The sequence below is a fragment of the Octopus bimaculoides genome, chromosome 10, assembly GCF_046866305.1.
Source record: "Octopus bimaculoides isolate indiv1 chromosome 10, ASM4686630v1, whole genome shotgun sequence".
NCBI classification, from domain to species: Eukaryota; Metazoa; Mollusca; class Cephalopoda; order Octopoda; family Octopodidae; genus Octopus; species Octopus bimaculoides.
In genome coordinates this window covers 87,341,492-87,361,824 of record NC_142937.1, presented here as the reverse complement: position 1 = coordinate 87,361,824, position 20,333 = coordinate 87,341,492, and the positions used below count along the sequence as shown (strand labels likewise).

At 35.0% G+C, this 20,333-nt stretch overlaps 1 protein-coding gene across 2 annotated transcripts in view; it reads right to left on the bottom strand.

Annotated features, from left to right (window-relative positions):
* Positions 1-20,333, bottom strand: part of LOC106883016 (sushi domain-containing protein 2) — a 105,754-nt gene that overhangs the window by 55,683 nt on the left and 29,738 nt on the right. Inside the window, exon 3 of one of the 2 annotated variants that reach the window (XM_089358978.1) lies at positions 6,609-6,626. The exons of the other annotated variant lie outside the window; for it this stretch is intronic. Within the exon in view, the coding sequence (XP_089215104.1) occupies positions 6,609-6,626 (18 nt within the window). The remainder of the gene's footprint in view (positions 1-6,608; positions 6,627-20,333) is intronic. 2 annotated transcript variants of the gene reach the window in all.

Genomic DNA, 20,333 nt, shown 5'->3' with positions numbered 1-20,333 from the left:
GACCAACTCAATGTAACAAGCAGGTCTCCCAAGGGATCATCTAAACAAGCGTGTGTGTGTGTGTGTGTGTGCGTGCGTGCTTCTGTGTAATTGCCTCACAAGCACCATGTTGCAACAAAATATCTTTCAATAAATTCTCTTGAGTCTATAGTCAGGAGAGTGAGGGAGAGATCGAGGGAAACAGAGAGAGAGAGAGGGGAGAATGAGAGGAAGAAAGAGTGAGACAGAGTATGTGTGTGAGAGAGAGAGAGAGTGAGAGAGTTATGTAGTTATTTGATCAGTTCTATGCTAATGTTAACTGCGAAATCACTCAACAGAGTCCTTTAAAATAAAAACCATATCTATATACACAAATGTGCAATGGTGTCTGTCTGCCTGTATGTGTTTGGGGTTACTCTAACTCCTCCCACACCGTCCAAATGATTTTAATAATTTTTGGCACATAGGTAGATCACATGCCCTGCAGTTCAAATAAGGCTGGGATTTTTCGAAAACTCGATAATGCTCAGTTGGCATCGATTTTTGTGAGCTTAATCGGGTGTTTGAATGGAAATTCCCATAACAATGTTATTTTTCCTGCAGCTTTTGTATTTTTTTTGTCCAATTTTGATGAAAATCGATGAGTGAGTTGATGTCAGTGTATGGCTGCACCATTGAACACATTGTCATCGGCTGCAAAAACTCCGCTCCGTCAACAAAACTCTGTTGCCTGCTCTGACCATTTTTCCTCCGCCTACCACACATCTACTCATCCTGCAACAGCTGTTAAGTTAAGTGGACATAAACATACCAACACCGGTTGTCAAGTGGTAATGGGGGAGAAGAAACACAAACAGAAAGACACACACATGTGCTGTCAGCGATTTCTTTTCCTTCTTTGGACATATCCCTTCCTCCTTTCCGACGAAGAGCTATGCTCGAAACATCAAACTCTTAACAATACACACACATATATATACATACATATATATATATATATATATATACACAGAGACACAGACACACATACCATGGGCTGCTTTCAGTTTTTACCAATGAAATCCACTTACAAGGCTTGGGTCAGCCTGAGGCTAAAGTAAAGGACATTTGCCCATGGAACCCTATTGTTGGGAAGCAAACTTCTTACTGCATGGCCACACTTGCATATGTTGATAGTTTTATCCGGCTCCCTTAGACTTTGAGAAATAAAGAGACAAAATAGGTAAGGGGTTATGAACGGTGGTGAATGGGAAACCCCTAGCAGTGAATAGCAGTGGGGGAGGGAGGGCAGGGGGCAGCAACAGATCTTCATCGGCAGACATGACATTCTCTACCGTGTGCTATGGCGTAGGGTGATACGGTTTAATCTTCAAACTGAAATACGTGCAAGTCATACATGGGTTCCATACATATACGTATCCTTACAAAGCCCCTAACACATACACTCTGCTCTTTCACTACACACATGCTTCATGATAGTCAGACATGTACGAAAACCCTCTTTTTCCCAATGCACATGTAATCTCTCTTCCCTATATGCACATCCTGTCTCTCTTTTTCCATAAAACAAATGCACACACATATATACACACATACATGCTTTTCTTTCTCAAGTTTCCAACACATGCACATATATACTTTATATAACAGACACACACATGTAGATACATTCTTTTCACAATACACATACTTTCTCTTCTTTCATAAAACAATTGCACTCACACACACACACACACACACATGCAGTATCACTCATATTTTCTTTCCATGTACATGCAAAGATACATTTTTTCCCCAAAACACACATTGAAAATACTTGAATTCCACATAACAGCACATCATCATCATCACCACTACCAAACATATCAAACCTTCCAACATAGGTAAAGTCCATTGTTCAGAGGATATTCCGTTATAACAAAGGTAAATTCCACTGCTTTCCAGGTAAATCCAGTTTTTACACACGTGTCAAGTGCTTCATTATTATCATTAACATAAGGGGTCACAAATCCTTGATTTTACGAAGAGTAGCGGTAGGAGTAGCTTTAGCAGAAGTGTATCCAGCATTAATAACAGACAAGTCCATTCATTTTAGAGGGAGGAAATCCATGGTTTGTAAAAGTTCAAAACTATAACACTGCACAGCCGAGCAAGCCCATTATATAGGCAAGTCCATTGTAGTTACGTAGGCAAATAAATCCATCATTGATGGAAGTCAGTCTGGACAGATCCATTTTCCTTTTTAAAGAAGTGAAAAAAAAAATCCATTTTGATTTCAAATTTTGACACAAGGCCAGCAATAACAGTAAATCCATAATGCTTAAATCTTGCACCTGTGTGCTTATGCACACATTAGTATGCATTTACAAACTTTGATAAAGTGGTGTTATTTTCCAATGTATTTTTTTTTTGTTATGTTATTGCATGAATATATGGTATTTCTTTGTTTAATAAAGTTTCCATTTCATATCATGTTGTTTTTGTATTTAGTTCATCAACACATGTGTTGAAACAGAATTTGTTGTATCTTGGGAGGGTCATTATGCCAATAAATACACACACATTGGTTCTATTTCACTTCTTTTATTGTTATTAGTCAACTTGTTAGCCATTTAATCAGTTAACCAATCGACTGTTAGATTAATTGTTCAGTCAATCAACCAATCAGCTAACACTCTCGAGGATGTGATTGGCAATGAAAGGATTTTGAAAAAAAAACCTGATTGATTGACTAACTGAATGATTAATCAAAAAATCGATTAGTCAACCCTTTTGTTACTATACTTTTGTTGAGATGCTCTGTGTTTCTTTCAATTAATTTTAAATATAACAAATTTAGTAAAATAACTTCATTATCATTAAGCTAGTGATAAGAACATAAAATTGTGACTGAGGTTTGATGGAAGATTTTAATTCAGAACTTTTGAAAACAAAACATTTGTACTACAGAGCCACGGGCAGTTTCAGGCTGGTTGGCATCAAAAGGGTTAATTGGTTAGCCAAATGACTAATAATAAGAACAGAAGTGAAATACAACCAATGCATGTGTATTTAATTACTTACATAGTGACCATCCTGAGACACAACAAAACATGTTGGTATTATTTCCAAAGAAAATATTCTCCAATATAATCTTCCATTGTGCACTTCTATCATTTTCCAACATGGTGTTGGAACAGTTTTGATATTTTCCAAAGTTGGACAGTGGAAGGAGGGCAGGACAGACACAGAGAGAGACAAACAAAACATATCTTGCAATTTTTATTATATCATTTTAGTGTTTGACTTCATCTTCCACCATTCTACCATTACATGAAATAATTACCAGCATATTCTTGGTAGGAATCACTCAATGATATCCTTTCTTTGAGCATTTATGACCTTGTTCTAAGGTAAGAAAACATTATATTGCCATCATAATCATACCATTAGCAGATATGGACCTTAGTAGAATACCAAACTTTATGTTTATTCTTCTATTTGTTTCAGTTATTTGACTGTGGCCATGCTGGAGCACTGCCTTAACTTGTAAACAAACAATCTACACCATGGTCAATTTTTAGTTTTGAAACTTACCTTTCATCATGACACTTTATATATTTTACCCGTTGCTTTTTTTTTTTTTGCCATCACTATTTTCCTCCATCTCTGTTTCATTTTTGGTTCTTTTAGTTTAAGAGGAAAATGGCACATTTTTAATCAACAATTTACCCTGACCCTTGATTAAAATAACTTGTATCTTCCCTACTTTTTGCGCTTTTTTCATTTCAATTTGATAATAAAAACAGTTTAAAAATCAAAAAGACAAAAGAGAAAATAAACAGTTTTGTTAATAATCTGTAATATAGATTTGTATGTGTGGTATTGTAGTGAATATTATTATTATTATTATTATTAATGGTGAGAGTGCCATTGGTGATTACAGTAATGATGGCGGCGTGAGGATATTAGTAATAGTATGATGTGATGTAAAGCAAAAAATTGAATTCAAACCATTTGATTTGATTTTGCTAAAAAAAAGTTACCACTAACATCGTTGTTTTGACTATTAGTAACAACAACAATAATAATAATGATAATAATAATAATAATAATAATAATAATAATAATAATAATAATAATAATAATAATAATAATAGTTCTGAAAGAAAAAGAGAGATGGAAAAGAAAAAAAAAAACAATGATGAAAATATGAGGCTTGAAACTGAATCCTTCTCCTCCAAATGTGGAATGTACAATCATAGAGCAAAGCGTTACCAAATAGTTTCTACTATACAACCACCAAAGAATTCAATAACTATTTGAAGATGATACCATGCCTAAATAACAATTGAACAACCACAACAGAATTTGGAGTCCTGCTAGAAAGAAAATGATTACATCCTCAGAAAACACCTTTTAGTTTGACCACTGACCAATTAAAGCCTAGTTTAAACCAAAAATGTTTAAGACTTGCCATCCAGAAAACATGTAGAAATGAACTACAAGAAAAACCCTGATTACAGCAAAACAAAACAAAAAAAAAAAGAAGCAGAACTGAATGTTTAAGATGTCTGAAATCAAGATACAAAGACGACCCAACAACAATAGAAAAGTTAAAACAAGAGAAACAAGCTAAAGCACACACTAACAGGAGATGTGAAAAATAACTTGTTTTTTGAATGACTAAAACAAGTGAAACTGGGTGAAGTACTGTGGTGCCAACTCGGCCATACTAACAATAGTAAGGACTAGAAAGATGATGATGATGATGATGATGATAAAGACGATAACGTTGGTGATACTAAATAGTCAACAACGCACAATATAATTGCAATATGATCGCTGAAAGAAAACACCAAATCATTTTAGCTGGTTTATTATTACCATTATTATTATTATACAACATATATCAACAATAAAAAAAAAAGTATTTGTATTTTGGAAATGATCAAAAAGATAAAGAAGAAAAGGGCAGGTCTAGGGAAATGTGGAAGGGAGATGGGGCTAGGTCTTGGGAAAGGGGGCAATCAATTAAAACAATTAAAAAAATACATAAATATATTAAAAAATACATAAATCTTGCTTCTGGTTTGATTTTTTTTTTGTTGTAAGCATGTACTTGCTTTAATATGATGATGATGGTGATGACAATCGCATAGTGATGGTGATTATGGTGATGATGGTGGCAGTGACAGTGGTGACAAATCAAAAAAAAAAAAAAGGTCTGTGTCTGGCAATGGTGGAATTGATGGTTCTGTTTATTGGAAACATTTCAAATTTCAAATACACCAGAGTAAGGTGATGATATATATACATACATGAGTATGCGTGTGTGTGTGTGTGTGTGTGTGTGTGTATGTATGTATGTATCTAAGGGTGAGGAAAAAAAAAGAATTATCAATAGTACATATGCATATTAACAACAATAACAATAAAACCTTCCCACAAAACAGATGCCCCCAACATTTTCTAAACTATTTTAAAAACAAACAACAAGTATAATACACACACACACACATATTTTTACAATATATATGAAATAAACTGTAGCAGTACTACAACTACACGGAACAAGAACACAAAGAAAAAAAACATCAACAACTACAACACAATGATGATCATAAGGTCCAGATGGACTATATGTAATCTGAACCTTTCCCCCCTTGTTTTATTTATTTTTTTATGGAATCCCACGTTTTAGGCTATGGAGATTCCGATTCTGAAAAAAGATTTTCAAAAATCTCAATTTCAAAATTTCGATTTCCCCCCCCCGGTTTTTATATAGATCCACAGGGTAAACCTAACCCTAACTCAAACCCTAACCCTAACCGTAACCCTAACCGTAACCCTGACCCTAACCCTGACCCTAACCCTAACCCTAAACCTAACACTAGTTTTGTGAGATTTGGCTGTTATTTCTAGCATGTAAATAGCCTGCTTGGTGGGGTGGGGGTGGGGGGTTGAAATTTTTCGAAATTATTTTTTCAGAATCGGAATCTCCATAGCCTAAAACGTGGGATTCCGTAAAAAAAAAATTAATAAATAAGGGGGGGGGGAAAGGTTCAGATTACATATAGTCCATCTCTACCGATAATAATAATAATAACAATAATAATAATAATAATAATAATAATAATAAAGATAGCAAGATATATAACCCTGCAGAGTAAGTAATTTGTTTACTCTCCACAGTGAGGCTGAAATTGTACATGTATTAAAAAAGTATAGGTATATCTTACACTATGAAATGCATTATGAATTTATACATACACACACGTGTGTATGTGTGTGTGTGTGTGTCTGTGTATATTGCATATGTATGTGGTGTGTGTGTATATATATTTTATATATGTATACATATATATATATATATATATATATATATATATATACACACACACACACACAAAACAAATAAACAGGATTATCAAATCAATTTAAAAAAAAAATATGTTCGAACATGTTACAGCAAAAAAAACACACAAAAAAACTATTATAACAATAATAAAAAACAAAAAAAAAAAACAAATAAAATGCCTGGCAAAAATATGGGCCAACAAGTATTTTGGGTAAGAAACAGGAAACAGACCATCTTATAAACTAATGCATAAGCAAACATGCAGTGATAGCAGATTTAGTATAGTTACCATTGCAGCATCTGAAATCTAGAAGCAGATAGTTTTGCATAAACACATTTTTGATTTTAAGATTGTTGTTGGTTTTCTTTAGTTCGGATGTTTGGTATTTGGTGGTGGTGGGACAGTGGTGTTGTTGTTGTTGGTGGTGGAGGTAGCAGTAATGATGTGTGTGCATGCGTAGACATGCACATGTTTTGATTTATGTGTGGGGTGCGTAAATGCTTCACAGATATGCATGTCAATGCATGTGAATTTGACGGTCTATGTATTATTGAGTGTGTGTGTGTATTTCAGCAGATGTGGCCAAGTGGTTAAGAAATTCGCTTCATAACCAAGAGGTCCTGGATTCAATCCCACTTTGTGGCATCTTGGGCAAGTTCCTTTTCCTATAGCCTCAAGTCAACCCGTTCCTTGTGAAAGAAGCCAGGTAGACAGAAACTGCAAAGGACATAGGATGGATTTGATATACCAGCCATTCAAAGAGCCTAACTTATCAAACACTGCTGTCATGAGCTGGTTTTGTCTGACAATTATGTTAAGGATATAAGTGACTGTGGTATACTCAGCCACCTACATACTCATTGTGGATGCCAGTGGAGATTCATTAAAATTAATTAAAGTGTTTTACCATTGGGGTGCAAATCAGTGAAAATAAACAAACATATATAGATGTTTGCATTGGAATTTTTAACATGCATTCACACATAATTGTGTGTGTGTGTGTGTGTGTGAGCATATGTGTATGTGTGTGTATTACTGTGCATATGTGTTAATGATGTGTGTGTGTGTGTGTGTAAGATGTCAGTGAGAAATGTCAGGTAAGTGATGAAGAGGATGTTCCAAACAACATTACATCATAATAAACTAGGATACCGTCTTATAAAAAATACATTTCATATTCAAATAACATCTCGAACGTATATAAACAAGAACAAGGTGTACATGTTTGTATGTACATATACACATACACACAGTATACTGAAAACATGAAATAAATACACAAGGTAAAATATATTAGTAGTACATCCTATATATATACATTCCAGACAGGTACATATGCATATAGACATAGATGTATATAAATATGCAGACATACACACATGTACTAAGGGGTATTGAAAACTACAGGGTGTCCACAAAGTCTGGCTACATGGAGTAAATGAAATCATAACATAAACAATTAAATATAAGAAATAATAATTTCTTAAAGTATGTGTTAATCCCCATGTACCCAGACTTCGTGGACACCCTGTATATATACATATATATATAATGTATTTGAGAGTGAGAGAGAAAGTGTGTGTGTGTGTGTGTGCATATATATATAAATGAGCATTCATATTAGAAGTTTGATATAATGGGTACAGAAACAGGCTATGTTAAATAATAATAACAATAATAATAATAGTAATAAGATAAACAAACAGTGAATAAATTGAATATTTACAATTGCAAAGAAACAGAGGGCTTTTGGATTAAAAACCAAAAATACAATTACTACTGTTGAGAAAAAAATGGCATCTTGAAATCCAATATGAATTAATTAATTAATATTTACTGATGAATTTCGTTAAGAAAATTTGATTATGAATGAACTTGTATAAATATAAATATGGATTGTGTTTGAAATAAAATATTTTAAGACAGTGTTTCTTCATGTAAGGGGCTTTGACAAAGATCTCTATGGATGTTATATAAATATCTATATCCACACACACACACACACACACAGAGTAGTATCTGGAATACTGATATATAAAATACTGCTCAGAGAAGTGCTGAATAACACTAAAAATTGGGACACTTTCCGGTTTGTGGTTTAAATATGTGTTTCCAACCGTAGACAGAATCAATGCTGACTTATGTCCAAACCATCTTCAGTGGGGGACAAAAACGAATTGGAGTAAATGATGTAATGGGTTTTGCTTTTACTTATTGTATGAGATAAAAAAAATAAAGTAAAATAAAATAAAAAGCTATGACAGAAGCTGGAATACTGAGAACTTTGCAACAACTTCTCTTTTAGATTACAAGAGCTTCACAGAAGAATTTGAATGATTAAAGCTGAAAGCAAAAAGTCAACAGACAAAATGTGAGTATTGAGATATTTGTTGTTTTGTTGGCACTCCGTCGCTTACGACGTCGAGGGTTCCAGTTGATCCAATCAACGGAATAGCCTGCTCATGAAATTAACGTGCAAGTGGCTGAGAACTCCACAGACACGTGTACCCTTAACGTAGTTCTCGGGGAGATTCAGCGTGACACAGTGTGACAAGGCTGACCCTTTGAATTACAGGCACAACAGAAACAGGAAGAAAGAGAGAGAGAAAGTTGTGGTGAAAGAGTACAGCAGGGTTCGCCACCATCCCCTGCCGGAACCTCGTGGAGCTTTAGGTATTTTCGCTCAATAAACACTCACAACGCCCGGTCTGGGAATCGAAACCGCGAGTTGGCTGCCCTAACCACTGGGCCATTGCGCCTCCACATTGAGATATTATTTAATGGTTAAATAAAAAAAAAAAAATTGAGATATTATCTAATGGTTAAATAAAAATCTCTAGGTCAGGGCCAAGTACTTCATTGTGTAAAGGGCATCATTAAAATAAAACTATGAATTTTATAAGTGTGTAAGTAATAAACAAAACTTAAAATATATATATTAGGTGACGAAGATGTTGATACATGTAAGAAGATCTCAATTTTTAGTGTTTTTTTTAGATTTCTGTTGGTGATATTTTATTAATCAATATTCCAGATAAATTCATATTTTTCACACTTGTGATGGGGGTCTTGTAGAAGAAGTACCAAATGGGAATAAGGACCGGGCTGAATAGGGCTGAAGGGAAACCAAAGACAACATCCGGCAACTGAAACCAGTGAAAAACTGGTATACAAATATACATACACACACACACTATACATGTACATATATACCTACATTTGCATACACACACACACACATATATACACATGCACTCACACACATATACACACGCACACAAACACACACACACATATATGTATATATGTACACACACACATACATATATATAGATACGTATATATATATATATATATATCATCATCATCATCATCGTTTAACGTCCGCTTTCCATGCTAGCATGGGTTGGATGATTTGACTGAGGACTGGTGAAACCGGATGGCAACACCAGGCTCCAATCTAATTTGGCAGAGTTTCTACAGCTGGATGCCCTTCCTAACGCCAACCACTCAGAGAGTGTAGTGGGTGCTTTTACGTGTCACCCGCACGAAAACGACCACGCTCGAAATGGTGTCTTTTATGTGCCACCCGCACAAGCCAGTCAAGGGGCACTGGCAACGATCTCACTCAAAAATCCTACGGGAGCCAGTCAGGCGGTACTGGCAACGGCCACGCTCAAAATGGTGCATCTCATGTGCCACCCGCACAAGAGCCAGTCCAGGGGCACTGGCAACGATCTTACTTGGCTTGCCGGGTCTTCTCACGCACAGCCCATTTCCAAAGGTCTCGGTCCGTAGTCATCGCCTCGGTGAGGCCCAATGTGCGAAGGTCTTGCCTCACCACCTCAGCCCAGGTGTTCCTGGGCCTACCTCTTCCACGGGTTCCCTCAACTGTTAGAGTGTGGCACTTTTTCACGCAGCTATCCTCATCCATTCTCACCACATGTCCATACCAGCGCAATCGTCTCTCTTGCACACCACAACTGATGCTTCTAATGTTCAGCTTTTCTCTCAAGATACTTACACTCTGACGGGTATTCACATTGACATTACACATCCAACAGAGCATACTGGCTTCATTCCTTGCGAGCTTACGTATGTCCTCAGCAGTTACAGCCCATGTTTCACTGCCATGTAGCATGGCTGTTCGTACGCATGCGTCATACAGTCTGCCTTTTACTCTGAGTGAGAGTCCCTTTGTCGCCAGCAGGGGTAAGAGCTCTCTAAACTTTGCCCAGGCTATTCTTATTCTAGCAGCTACACTTTCAGCGCACCCACCCCCACTACTAACTTGGTCGCCCAGATAGCGGAAGCTATCGACTACCTCTAGTTTTTCACCCTGGAATGAGATAGAAGTTGTTTCCTGTTTGTTTACAGTCTTTATTGCACCTGAACATCTGCCACAAACAAAAACTAACTTCCTAGTTAACCTGCCTTTGATGTTGCTGCACCTCTTATGTGTCCATAGCTTGCACCGGGTACATCTTATAGAGTTACTACCTACTCCTTTTCTACATACTGAGCAGGGCCATCTATATATATATATATATATATATATATGTATATATACATTCATACATACATATACACATACATGCATAAAAATAAAGATGCAGATAAACACACTTGGGATTAATATATAAAATGTACATACATACATATACACATGTAAATATATATAGGGGTATATATAGAGAAAAATGAGAACTGAAGATATTCAGAGGATGAAAACTCATGTATAAGCAGAGGTGTTTATATATTTAGAAAGTAAATTTACTGGGCGTACATAAATTACAGAAAACGGTAAAGTTTATACACTTCCTCCACTAGTTGCACATTCTTGACTTTTTGCATGCTCCATCTGTCAATTCTGGACATTACATTACAACTATTACATAATCCCCAGCCCCTGCGAAACAGCTGTCGGACTTGAAATACCATAGTTTTATGTATTTTATGTATGCCATGTAAATTTGCATGCTTATGTATGTATGTATATAAATGAATATATATATATATGTATGTATGTATATAAATTAATATATATATATATGTATGTATGTATATAAATTAATATATATATATATATACAAATAGATACATATATGCATACATGTATATATACAAATAGATACATACATATATATTATATAGATAAATTATATATATATATATATATATATATATATACACATATACATTCAATATAAGGTTGAGGGAAAAAATGATTTCGCTGCTGAAAAATGAAAATATAATTACCAAAACACTCACTCACACACAAAAGAAGCGAAATGTACACTATACATTTTGTATGTTTGTATATATCATTTTTCAACAGACAGAAAATTATATAAAATTGCACACACACACAAATAAGTGAAGGCACATTGCAAAGAGTCAAATATACATACATGTAAATGAATAAATATATAAACCAAATATGAAAGAAACCTATTGCCTGTGTTTTGTCTTTGGACATACAACCCCCACCCACCTCTCTCAACTACATACATTTTTTTTAGAGAAACTTTCCAGTTCCTTTATTTTGCACCACTGTTTAATACCTCCCACCCCGAACTGCCAAAAAGTCTTATTAACCCTTTATTTTACCACCCGATAGCCCCTGGCTCTATTTCTCACACAACTCCTTCTTTGACCCTTTACCATTTAAACTGGCCATATATGGCCCTATTATTCTACCTGATTTATGTTAAAACTGACCAGATCAAACCTTTCACACCTGCCCTACAATGTCATTCTAAAATCATATGAACATGCCATTTGAAATTTTGAAGCTACAAAATAATGTGTGATTAATTCAAAACAATGTGAATAAATAAGCAATATGCTGGCTCAGTGGTAAGAGTGTTGGGTTCAAAATCATGACGTAGTGAGTTCAATTCCCAGACTGGGCTGTGCTGTGTTCTTGAGCAAGACACTTTATTTCATGTTGCTCCAGTTCACTCAGCTGTAGAAACAAGTTGTGACGTCACTGGTGCCAAGCTGTATTGGCCCCTTTGTCTTTCCCTTTCTCTTGGATAACATCAGTGGCGTGGAGAGGGGAGACTGGTATGCATGGGCGACTGCTGGTTTTCCATAAAACAACCTTGCCCAGACTTGTGCCTCGGAGGGGAACTTTCTAGGTGCAATCCCAGAGTCATTCATGACCAAAGGGGGGTCTTTACTCCCTTTTTTTTCTTCTTACATTTGTCAAAGGAATCTGAATGCTAAAAGCCTAACACTTTTGATAGCAACCTTTCTGAGACTTCCCTTAGTTCTATGATATACACTTCTTGGTTTATCTCCCTTTCATTTCAGGAGTAGTTCCTGCATCAAAACCATTGTTTTTTTAAAATTAATCATGCAACATCTTGTAGCTTCAAGATTTTGATGATTTGCTTGTTTATATTTGTAATAACGATAGAGAAATAAAATTTTTTTATTCTCAAACGTGCGATAATGCTAATATATAGCGTGATCAGGATAAATTATCCATTACAGAAGAATTCGTTACGGGAGAGTTTAGCTTAATGGTAAAGCACTTGACGCGTAATCACAGGGATGTGTGTTCGAGTCTCATGGCTGGCCGGTAACCTATTTTTCTGCATTGTATGGATAACTTAGCATTATCACGTGTTTGAGAATTAAAAAAATTTATTTCTGTATCTTTCAATACATCTCAACGCTTCTAAAACAAACTTTGTTTACTTTCATCGTAATTTGTAATAACATAGTAGGGTAGGTGTAAGAGGCCAGATCTGGCCAGTATGAACATAAAACACTTAGGCTATTTAGGCCAAATACAACTGGTTTAAATGCTGAAGGGTTAAAGTGACCCAAATCAAAACCTTTCATGTAACTAAACGTTCCAAACATCAGCTTAAAGGGCAGTTATTTTACTAAATTCTTTATCAATTTTAAAATTAATTGACACAAAGGCAGTGTGTTTCAACAGAAAAATGGTAACAAAAGGGTTAAGTTCACAACCATTGCCATCTCTAACCACTTAAAATCTTCCTTCCACTCTCTCTTCTATCGACTTTCACTAAATCACTATGACTCTGGTCAGCCACTTCATTCCAGATTCATCTTCCTAACTTTAAACACTGCTGATCCGTTTCATATCACCTTTACAGTACACTTCCTTTCTCTCTCAACAAGCTCTCACTGCACCTCACACAGGAATAATATTACCACCTCTTTTCACCATTCATTGGTGCCACAACAACACCTTCCCTTGGAACTTACCAGCAGTTTACGGTCAGACCATAGCTGAAAGTGATAGTTTAAAATCCTGGTAAATATCACTAACATTTTATTTACTAACAGTATTTCACACCTTCACACACAAATACATGGAAATATCTCTCATTTTTATGAATATAATATATATATTTAGTGCTGCTGTGGTTTACTCAACCAAAACCTTGTTCATATGAAGGAGGAAACCATCACACACACACACACACACTTGAATAAAGCATAGAAGCACTGGTTTATATGTTTTCATCATGAAACTCAGTCTGCCTACAAATGCTTATTATATATGTATCCTAATATAATATAAATATGCATATACACATACGTATATACATATAAAGAGGGTAAAGAGTATACACCTAGAACGTTACCCTCCGAGGTACAAGTCCGGGCAAGGTCGTTTATGGAAGACCAGTGGTCACTCATGCCTACCGGCCTTCCCTCTCCACACCATCGATGTTATCCAAGGGAAAGGCAAAGGCCGATACAGTTTGGCACCAGTGATGTCACAGCTCATTTCTACAGCTGACTGAACTGGACCAACATGAAATAAAGAGTCTTGCTCAAGAACACAACACAGCCTGGTCTGAGAATTGAACTCACTACCTCATTATTGCATACATATACACACACATATATATATAAACAAGTATTTTACATACTAATTAAAGTACTCAATGCAATAATTTGTAGAGCCAAACAGATTAGTTTATTTTTAATGACTAGCTACAATTTATAACTGTTTCAATCCATCATGGTGTTTCCGAAGCGAGTAATTTAAGCCTGGGTAACAGGCTGAATAAATAGTTTACAGAGAAAGTGAGAAGTGTGGGAAAAAGAGAGGAAGAAGAGGATAAAGGAATTAAAAGAAGGAAAAAAAAAAGAGGAAAGAAAGGAAAAAGAAATAAAAGCTGAAGCAGCTACAAGATGAGAGACTGGTGTAAGAAAACATGCTGGGAGGTTATAGTCAAAGTGGATGGTTTTGGATGATGGCGTGGGATATAGGGTAGGGGCAAAGATTGGAATCTTTGAATAATGCTTTCTCAAAGTGTAAAAGGCACCTGGACTGGTGCCACTTAAAAAGCACCCAGTACAGCCTGTAAAGTGGTTGGCATTAGGAAGGGTATCCAACTGTAGGAACCATGCCAAAACTGACAATTGGAGCCTGGATTTGATAGACAGAAACTGAAAGAAGCCCATCATATATGTGTATATGTGTGTGCAGGAGTTTTCATCCCCCACCACTCTTGACAAATGATCTTGGTTTGTTTACATCCCTGTAACTTGGCAGTTCAGTAAAAGAGACCGATATAATTAAGTACCAGGTTTAAATAAAAGAAAAAAGCACTGGAGTTAATGTGGTCAACTAAACTATTAAAGGCAGTTCCCCAGCATGGCCACAATCCAATGATTGAAAAAACATATATATATATATATATATATATTTATAAATTAAGGATATAATCATTAAAATGATTAAATCAGTGGCTAGCATATATAAAAACTGCCTTATCAGTCAAATTAATTTTTAAGTATATAATTATAAAAATATAATTATAATTAAGGGTGCCAGAGTGCCAACGCCTATATGCTAGAAGTAGATGTCAAATGCCTACAAATCACTCTAAATATGTTCTCTATTTTATTACTACACAAGGCTGAATGTGAGGTAATGGACAAGAAAAGTTACAAATAGGGTTATCCGAAATTTTTGTAAATCTTGCCCATTACCTCGCATTTGGCCTTGTGTTGTAATAAAAGAGAAAACGTATTTAGAATGGCTTATAGACATTTGACATCTACTTCTAGCGTGTAGGCGTTGGCACTCTAGTGCCTGCAATTTTAATTATATACTTATATATATATATATATATATATATATATATATATATATATATATACACACATATACATATACACATATATATCAATTTCAAAATATCACTATTTGGTTTGACTTCGTTATTACAACTTGTACAAATAGGCGCAGGTTCAGTCCCACTGCAGGGCACCATGGGCAAGTGTTTTCTACTATAGCCTCAGGCTGACCAAAGCCTTGTGGGTGAATTTGGTAGACAGAAACTGAAAGAAGCCCGTCATATATATATATGTGTGTGTGTGTGTGTGTGTGTGTGTGTGTCTTTGTTTGTTCCCCCCACCACTGCTTGACAACCAGTGCTGGTGTGTTTACAACCCCATAACATAACGGTTCAGCAAAAGAGATTGAAAAAAAGTTCTTCAAAGTGGTGCTCCAGCATAGCCGCAGTCTAATGACTGAAACAAGCAAAGAATAAAAGATGAAAATATATAAGAGACTCCCATCATTATTATTATTTTTGTTTTGTGGTCTTTGTAAGTGTTTCGTATACAATGTGTGTGTGTGTGTGTGTGTGTGTGTGTGTGTGTGTGTGTGTGAGTGATGTTGTCATACTTTAGTTCCAGGTCAGCCCTGAGCAAAAAGATATATGATCAAAGAATGTTCCGGCCATGACCATCCTTTATGTAGCCACTTGACCTACTGAAAAGTGCAGTATCAAATCTCTGGGAAATCACATCTTACTATAATAATAATAATAATAATAATAATAATAATAGCTTCAAATTTTGTCACAAGGCCAGAATTTTAGTGGGGGGGGGGGGGGCTAAGCCAGCTACATTACCTGAGACCACTACTCAACTGGTAATTATTTTAACAAAAAAAAAAAAAGGATGAAAATACCAAGTCGACCTTGGCAGGATTTGAACTCAAAATGTAAAGACTCACAACAAATACCACTAGGCACTTTTTCTGACACTGACCATTCTTGTGTGTGTATGTGGGTGTGCCTAGAAATCAGGATTAGCAAACCCTTGCTTGGATAATTTCATTCATCTTAGGGTTGGAGCAGGTGGCAGATAAACAACTAAAAACTTAGAGTGGTACCAGATGTCCTAAGCTGGCTGGTCACATGGCCAGTCACATGACCTCAAGTGCTAGTTATTCCTATTGGTCAAGAACAACAAGACACCACATCATCATTTCTCATTCCATTCTACCCTGTATCTATTAATAATAATCTGGAAGAATCAGACAATCACCTGTAATTATAAACAAAACCCAAAACGTGGGAGGGAGGGAAAAACAAGAGGCTCACTGAAGTAGCTAGAAATAGAAACCAAATCATTCTCTACCATCTCAAAGAGCAATGAGAAGGATACATTCGATAACGTAGTTTTACATAGCCAAAAAAAGATAAGACTGTTACGAGAGGAATGTCTTACATTGTAAATTTGCTCAATCACAGCAGACTTAGCACTAAACAACAGAGATAATAAAAGCAAAATGAATCAGCAAATAAATATTCTGAATTAATATCAATCTGATGCTGCCACTGGCACGTTAACCAATTTATCCAATTTCCTTCTTGTGAACTTTAAAAGGAAGACCCTTGCAGAAAGACTCTTGACGTCATGGATCATGTGACCCAGCTGATGACGTCATGTGCCATTCATTGAAAACCTGTGGCTGTTATCTGCTGTTCTTTACAACCCACTGCTAATTAGAGTCACTGAGACAAGGCTGGCTACAGGAAACCTTTAGATATGGGTTTGTAATGCTGCCTAACACACACACACACACACACACACACACACACACACGCCAGACTCAACATGCTTCTCATATAAGGAGGTTATAGTTTTATATCAAGCAACAATTATACTACACACACACACACATATATATACACATATATACATACACATACATATATATACATACACATACATATATACATATATATACATACATACATATATACATATATATACATACATACATATACATACATACATACACACATATATATATATACACACACACATATTCATATATATATATATATAAATACACACACACACACATATACACATATAATACACACAGACATGTATATACATATATATACATACACTCATATATATATACATACACACATATATATACATACACACACACACACACACAATGTAAATTCATGCATACACTCTCATCTCTCTCTCTCTCTCTCTCTCTCTCTCTCTATATATATATATATATATATATATATATATATATATATATATATATATATATGCATTAACATTCATTATACACACATATGTTAATTTTGTTTTTATAAACATTCAATTAAACTTAAGCAATGACGTGGGAGGCAAGAAGAAATCCAGCCCAAAATTTGGTGCAATGAAACTTGAAATAGTTATTTAAGATGAAGTATTCAATAGATTTATAATTCCTCGTGTCTTAATTGGTGTGATTTTCAACATATTTCTTTGCCCACATCTTAACGATGGCTTCAAAACCCCTCAATAAATTCATACTAATAATTCTTTCTATTATAGGTACAAGGCCTGATTTTTTAAAATTTTATTTTATTATTATTATTATTTTAGTGTGTGTAGCTAGTTGATTACAACAACCCCAGTATTCAGCTGGTATTAATCTTATTCATTTTCCTGTACAATGAATTCTAAATTCCGTTAAATTATCTACCTTTTTCTTTGAAAATTTGCTAGCAATTGGCTACAAACAGGCTAGCTTTCTTTCTGAAGCTAAGAGGCAAATTCCCATTGATTGAGAATCTTTTTTGTATACATTATTCAGTACATCATCACTTAACTGAGTTATCTAATGTTATGACCTTGTGCTTGATAGACCAGCATATCTATTTTACACAAAATATAGATAGTATGCATAGATTATCCCTTTGACTATATATATATATATATATATATATATATATATATATCAATCAATTTTTTTTCTCCGTGTTTTTCTCCTTGTCTCCGTATTCTTTCTGTTGAAGAGCGTAGCTCGAAACGTCAAAGACTTTCCGTATTCCCGAGCGTCATACTAATATATACTTTTGTTATTTACACCACCTGTCCTCGTCTGTTGTTATTTTTTGTATATTCTCCCATATATATATATATATATATATATATATATCACATACACACATACAAACACACAGGATAAAAATATATATGATTAATGTGTGTATGTACTGACTTCATGAATAGCTGTAAGACCTGGAAAAATGCTTAGACAATTTTGGTGTGTATGTTATAGCAACTAAAAACCATCCAAATTTTTTTTAATGAGATAAACTTTCATTATATGAAGTACTTTCGGTGTTTAAAAAGAAATGTTATCTACAACCCATACAGCTGTTTTAGATAAATGTATTTGTATGTGCATGTATGTGTGTGTGTGTGTGTGTGTGTGTGTGTGTGTGTGTATGGTGTGTGTTTGCATACATGTATAATATATGCATACAGTTCAATTTTGATTGTCCACTGATTGATTAATATGTGTATAGATAAACAAATATATACACACTCATGGATGATGGTGATGATGATGATGATAATGTGAGATATACGCCATAATTGATGTATGTAGGATGCACATTTCCCCCCCAAAAAGGTCTCAAAAATTCATACCAGGTCTTACATGCTAAGTTAGGTCTCCTACAAGCTTTAACTAAAAGCTATTTGTCCTGAATAAGCACTACCGAAATTGGGTTGCATCAAAAATGCCTGTACATCTTTTATGCTATCAAATACAGAATTAAGGACCGTTTTGGTGGGTCAGCGGATATAGAAATTTTAAGATGGGACAAGACCCAGATTAGGAAGCTGTAGGTCTAAGGGGTTAGAAGAGTTTTGAAACGGACAGAATAAGTTTTGTTTTTACCAGAACTAATTATAACCATCCACCAAAATTTGTAGTCACATGCTTCACAAAATAAATAGTAATAACCATTATGAGAGCTGGTAGAATCACTAGAGCACTGACTAAATATAACAACAGCCACCATGCTGCCAGGCTTTGAAAGGGCACAGAAGAAGAAGACAGAAGAATACATTACATTAGAAATTTGCAGTGCACCTGAGCACTGCATTCAATAAGTTCATTATCATTAAATTATCTGAAATAAGCAGTCAAGTGCATTAATTAATTAATTAATTATGACTGTTGTAAACAGCATTTGCACTGCTATGCAAATTAGGCAGACCAGCTGATCTGTGACCAACTTTGTTGCTATTAGCTATTGATCTCTTTGTGGACACAAGACGGGTATACTTTCTCTGATGAAGGTCCCAGAAGACAAGAAACTAGTCAAATCGATCCTGCTTTTTTTTGTCCAGAGAGAGAGATGAAAGCCTGTACTATAACAGCTTTTCACAGCAAGACCCAAATTGTATGCTTATTTAAAAAGGTATAACTTACATTACATACTATTCAAAACTCTGTGTGTAACACATTATTAATTGATTAAATATGCGTGTGCGTGCCTAAAAGTAAGCAAGTAAACCGGTATGTATGTGTGTGTGTGTGTGTGTGTGTATATATATATATATATATACTGTGTGATTTTATTTAACTTTTTGTCTGTCTTTTGATAGGAAGGGTGGAACTGGTTTTGAATCAAAAGAGTCTTTTCAAGTGGCGTGTGCGTATGTGTGTGTGTGTGTGTATTTTATTGAGGTTAGTGTAGGTGTGTGTTGCATCATGTTAGTCAAATATGAATTTCTGATTATTATGATATATACACACACACAAACAAGCACATAATATATACATACATACATGTACATATATATATATATATACACACACACATACCAATGCATACATATACACACATACAAACACATAATATATACAAACATGCATATATATATATATATATATATATATATATA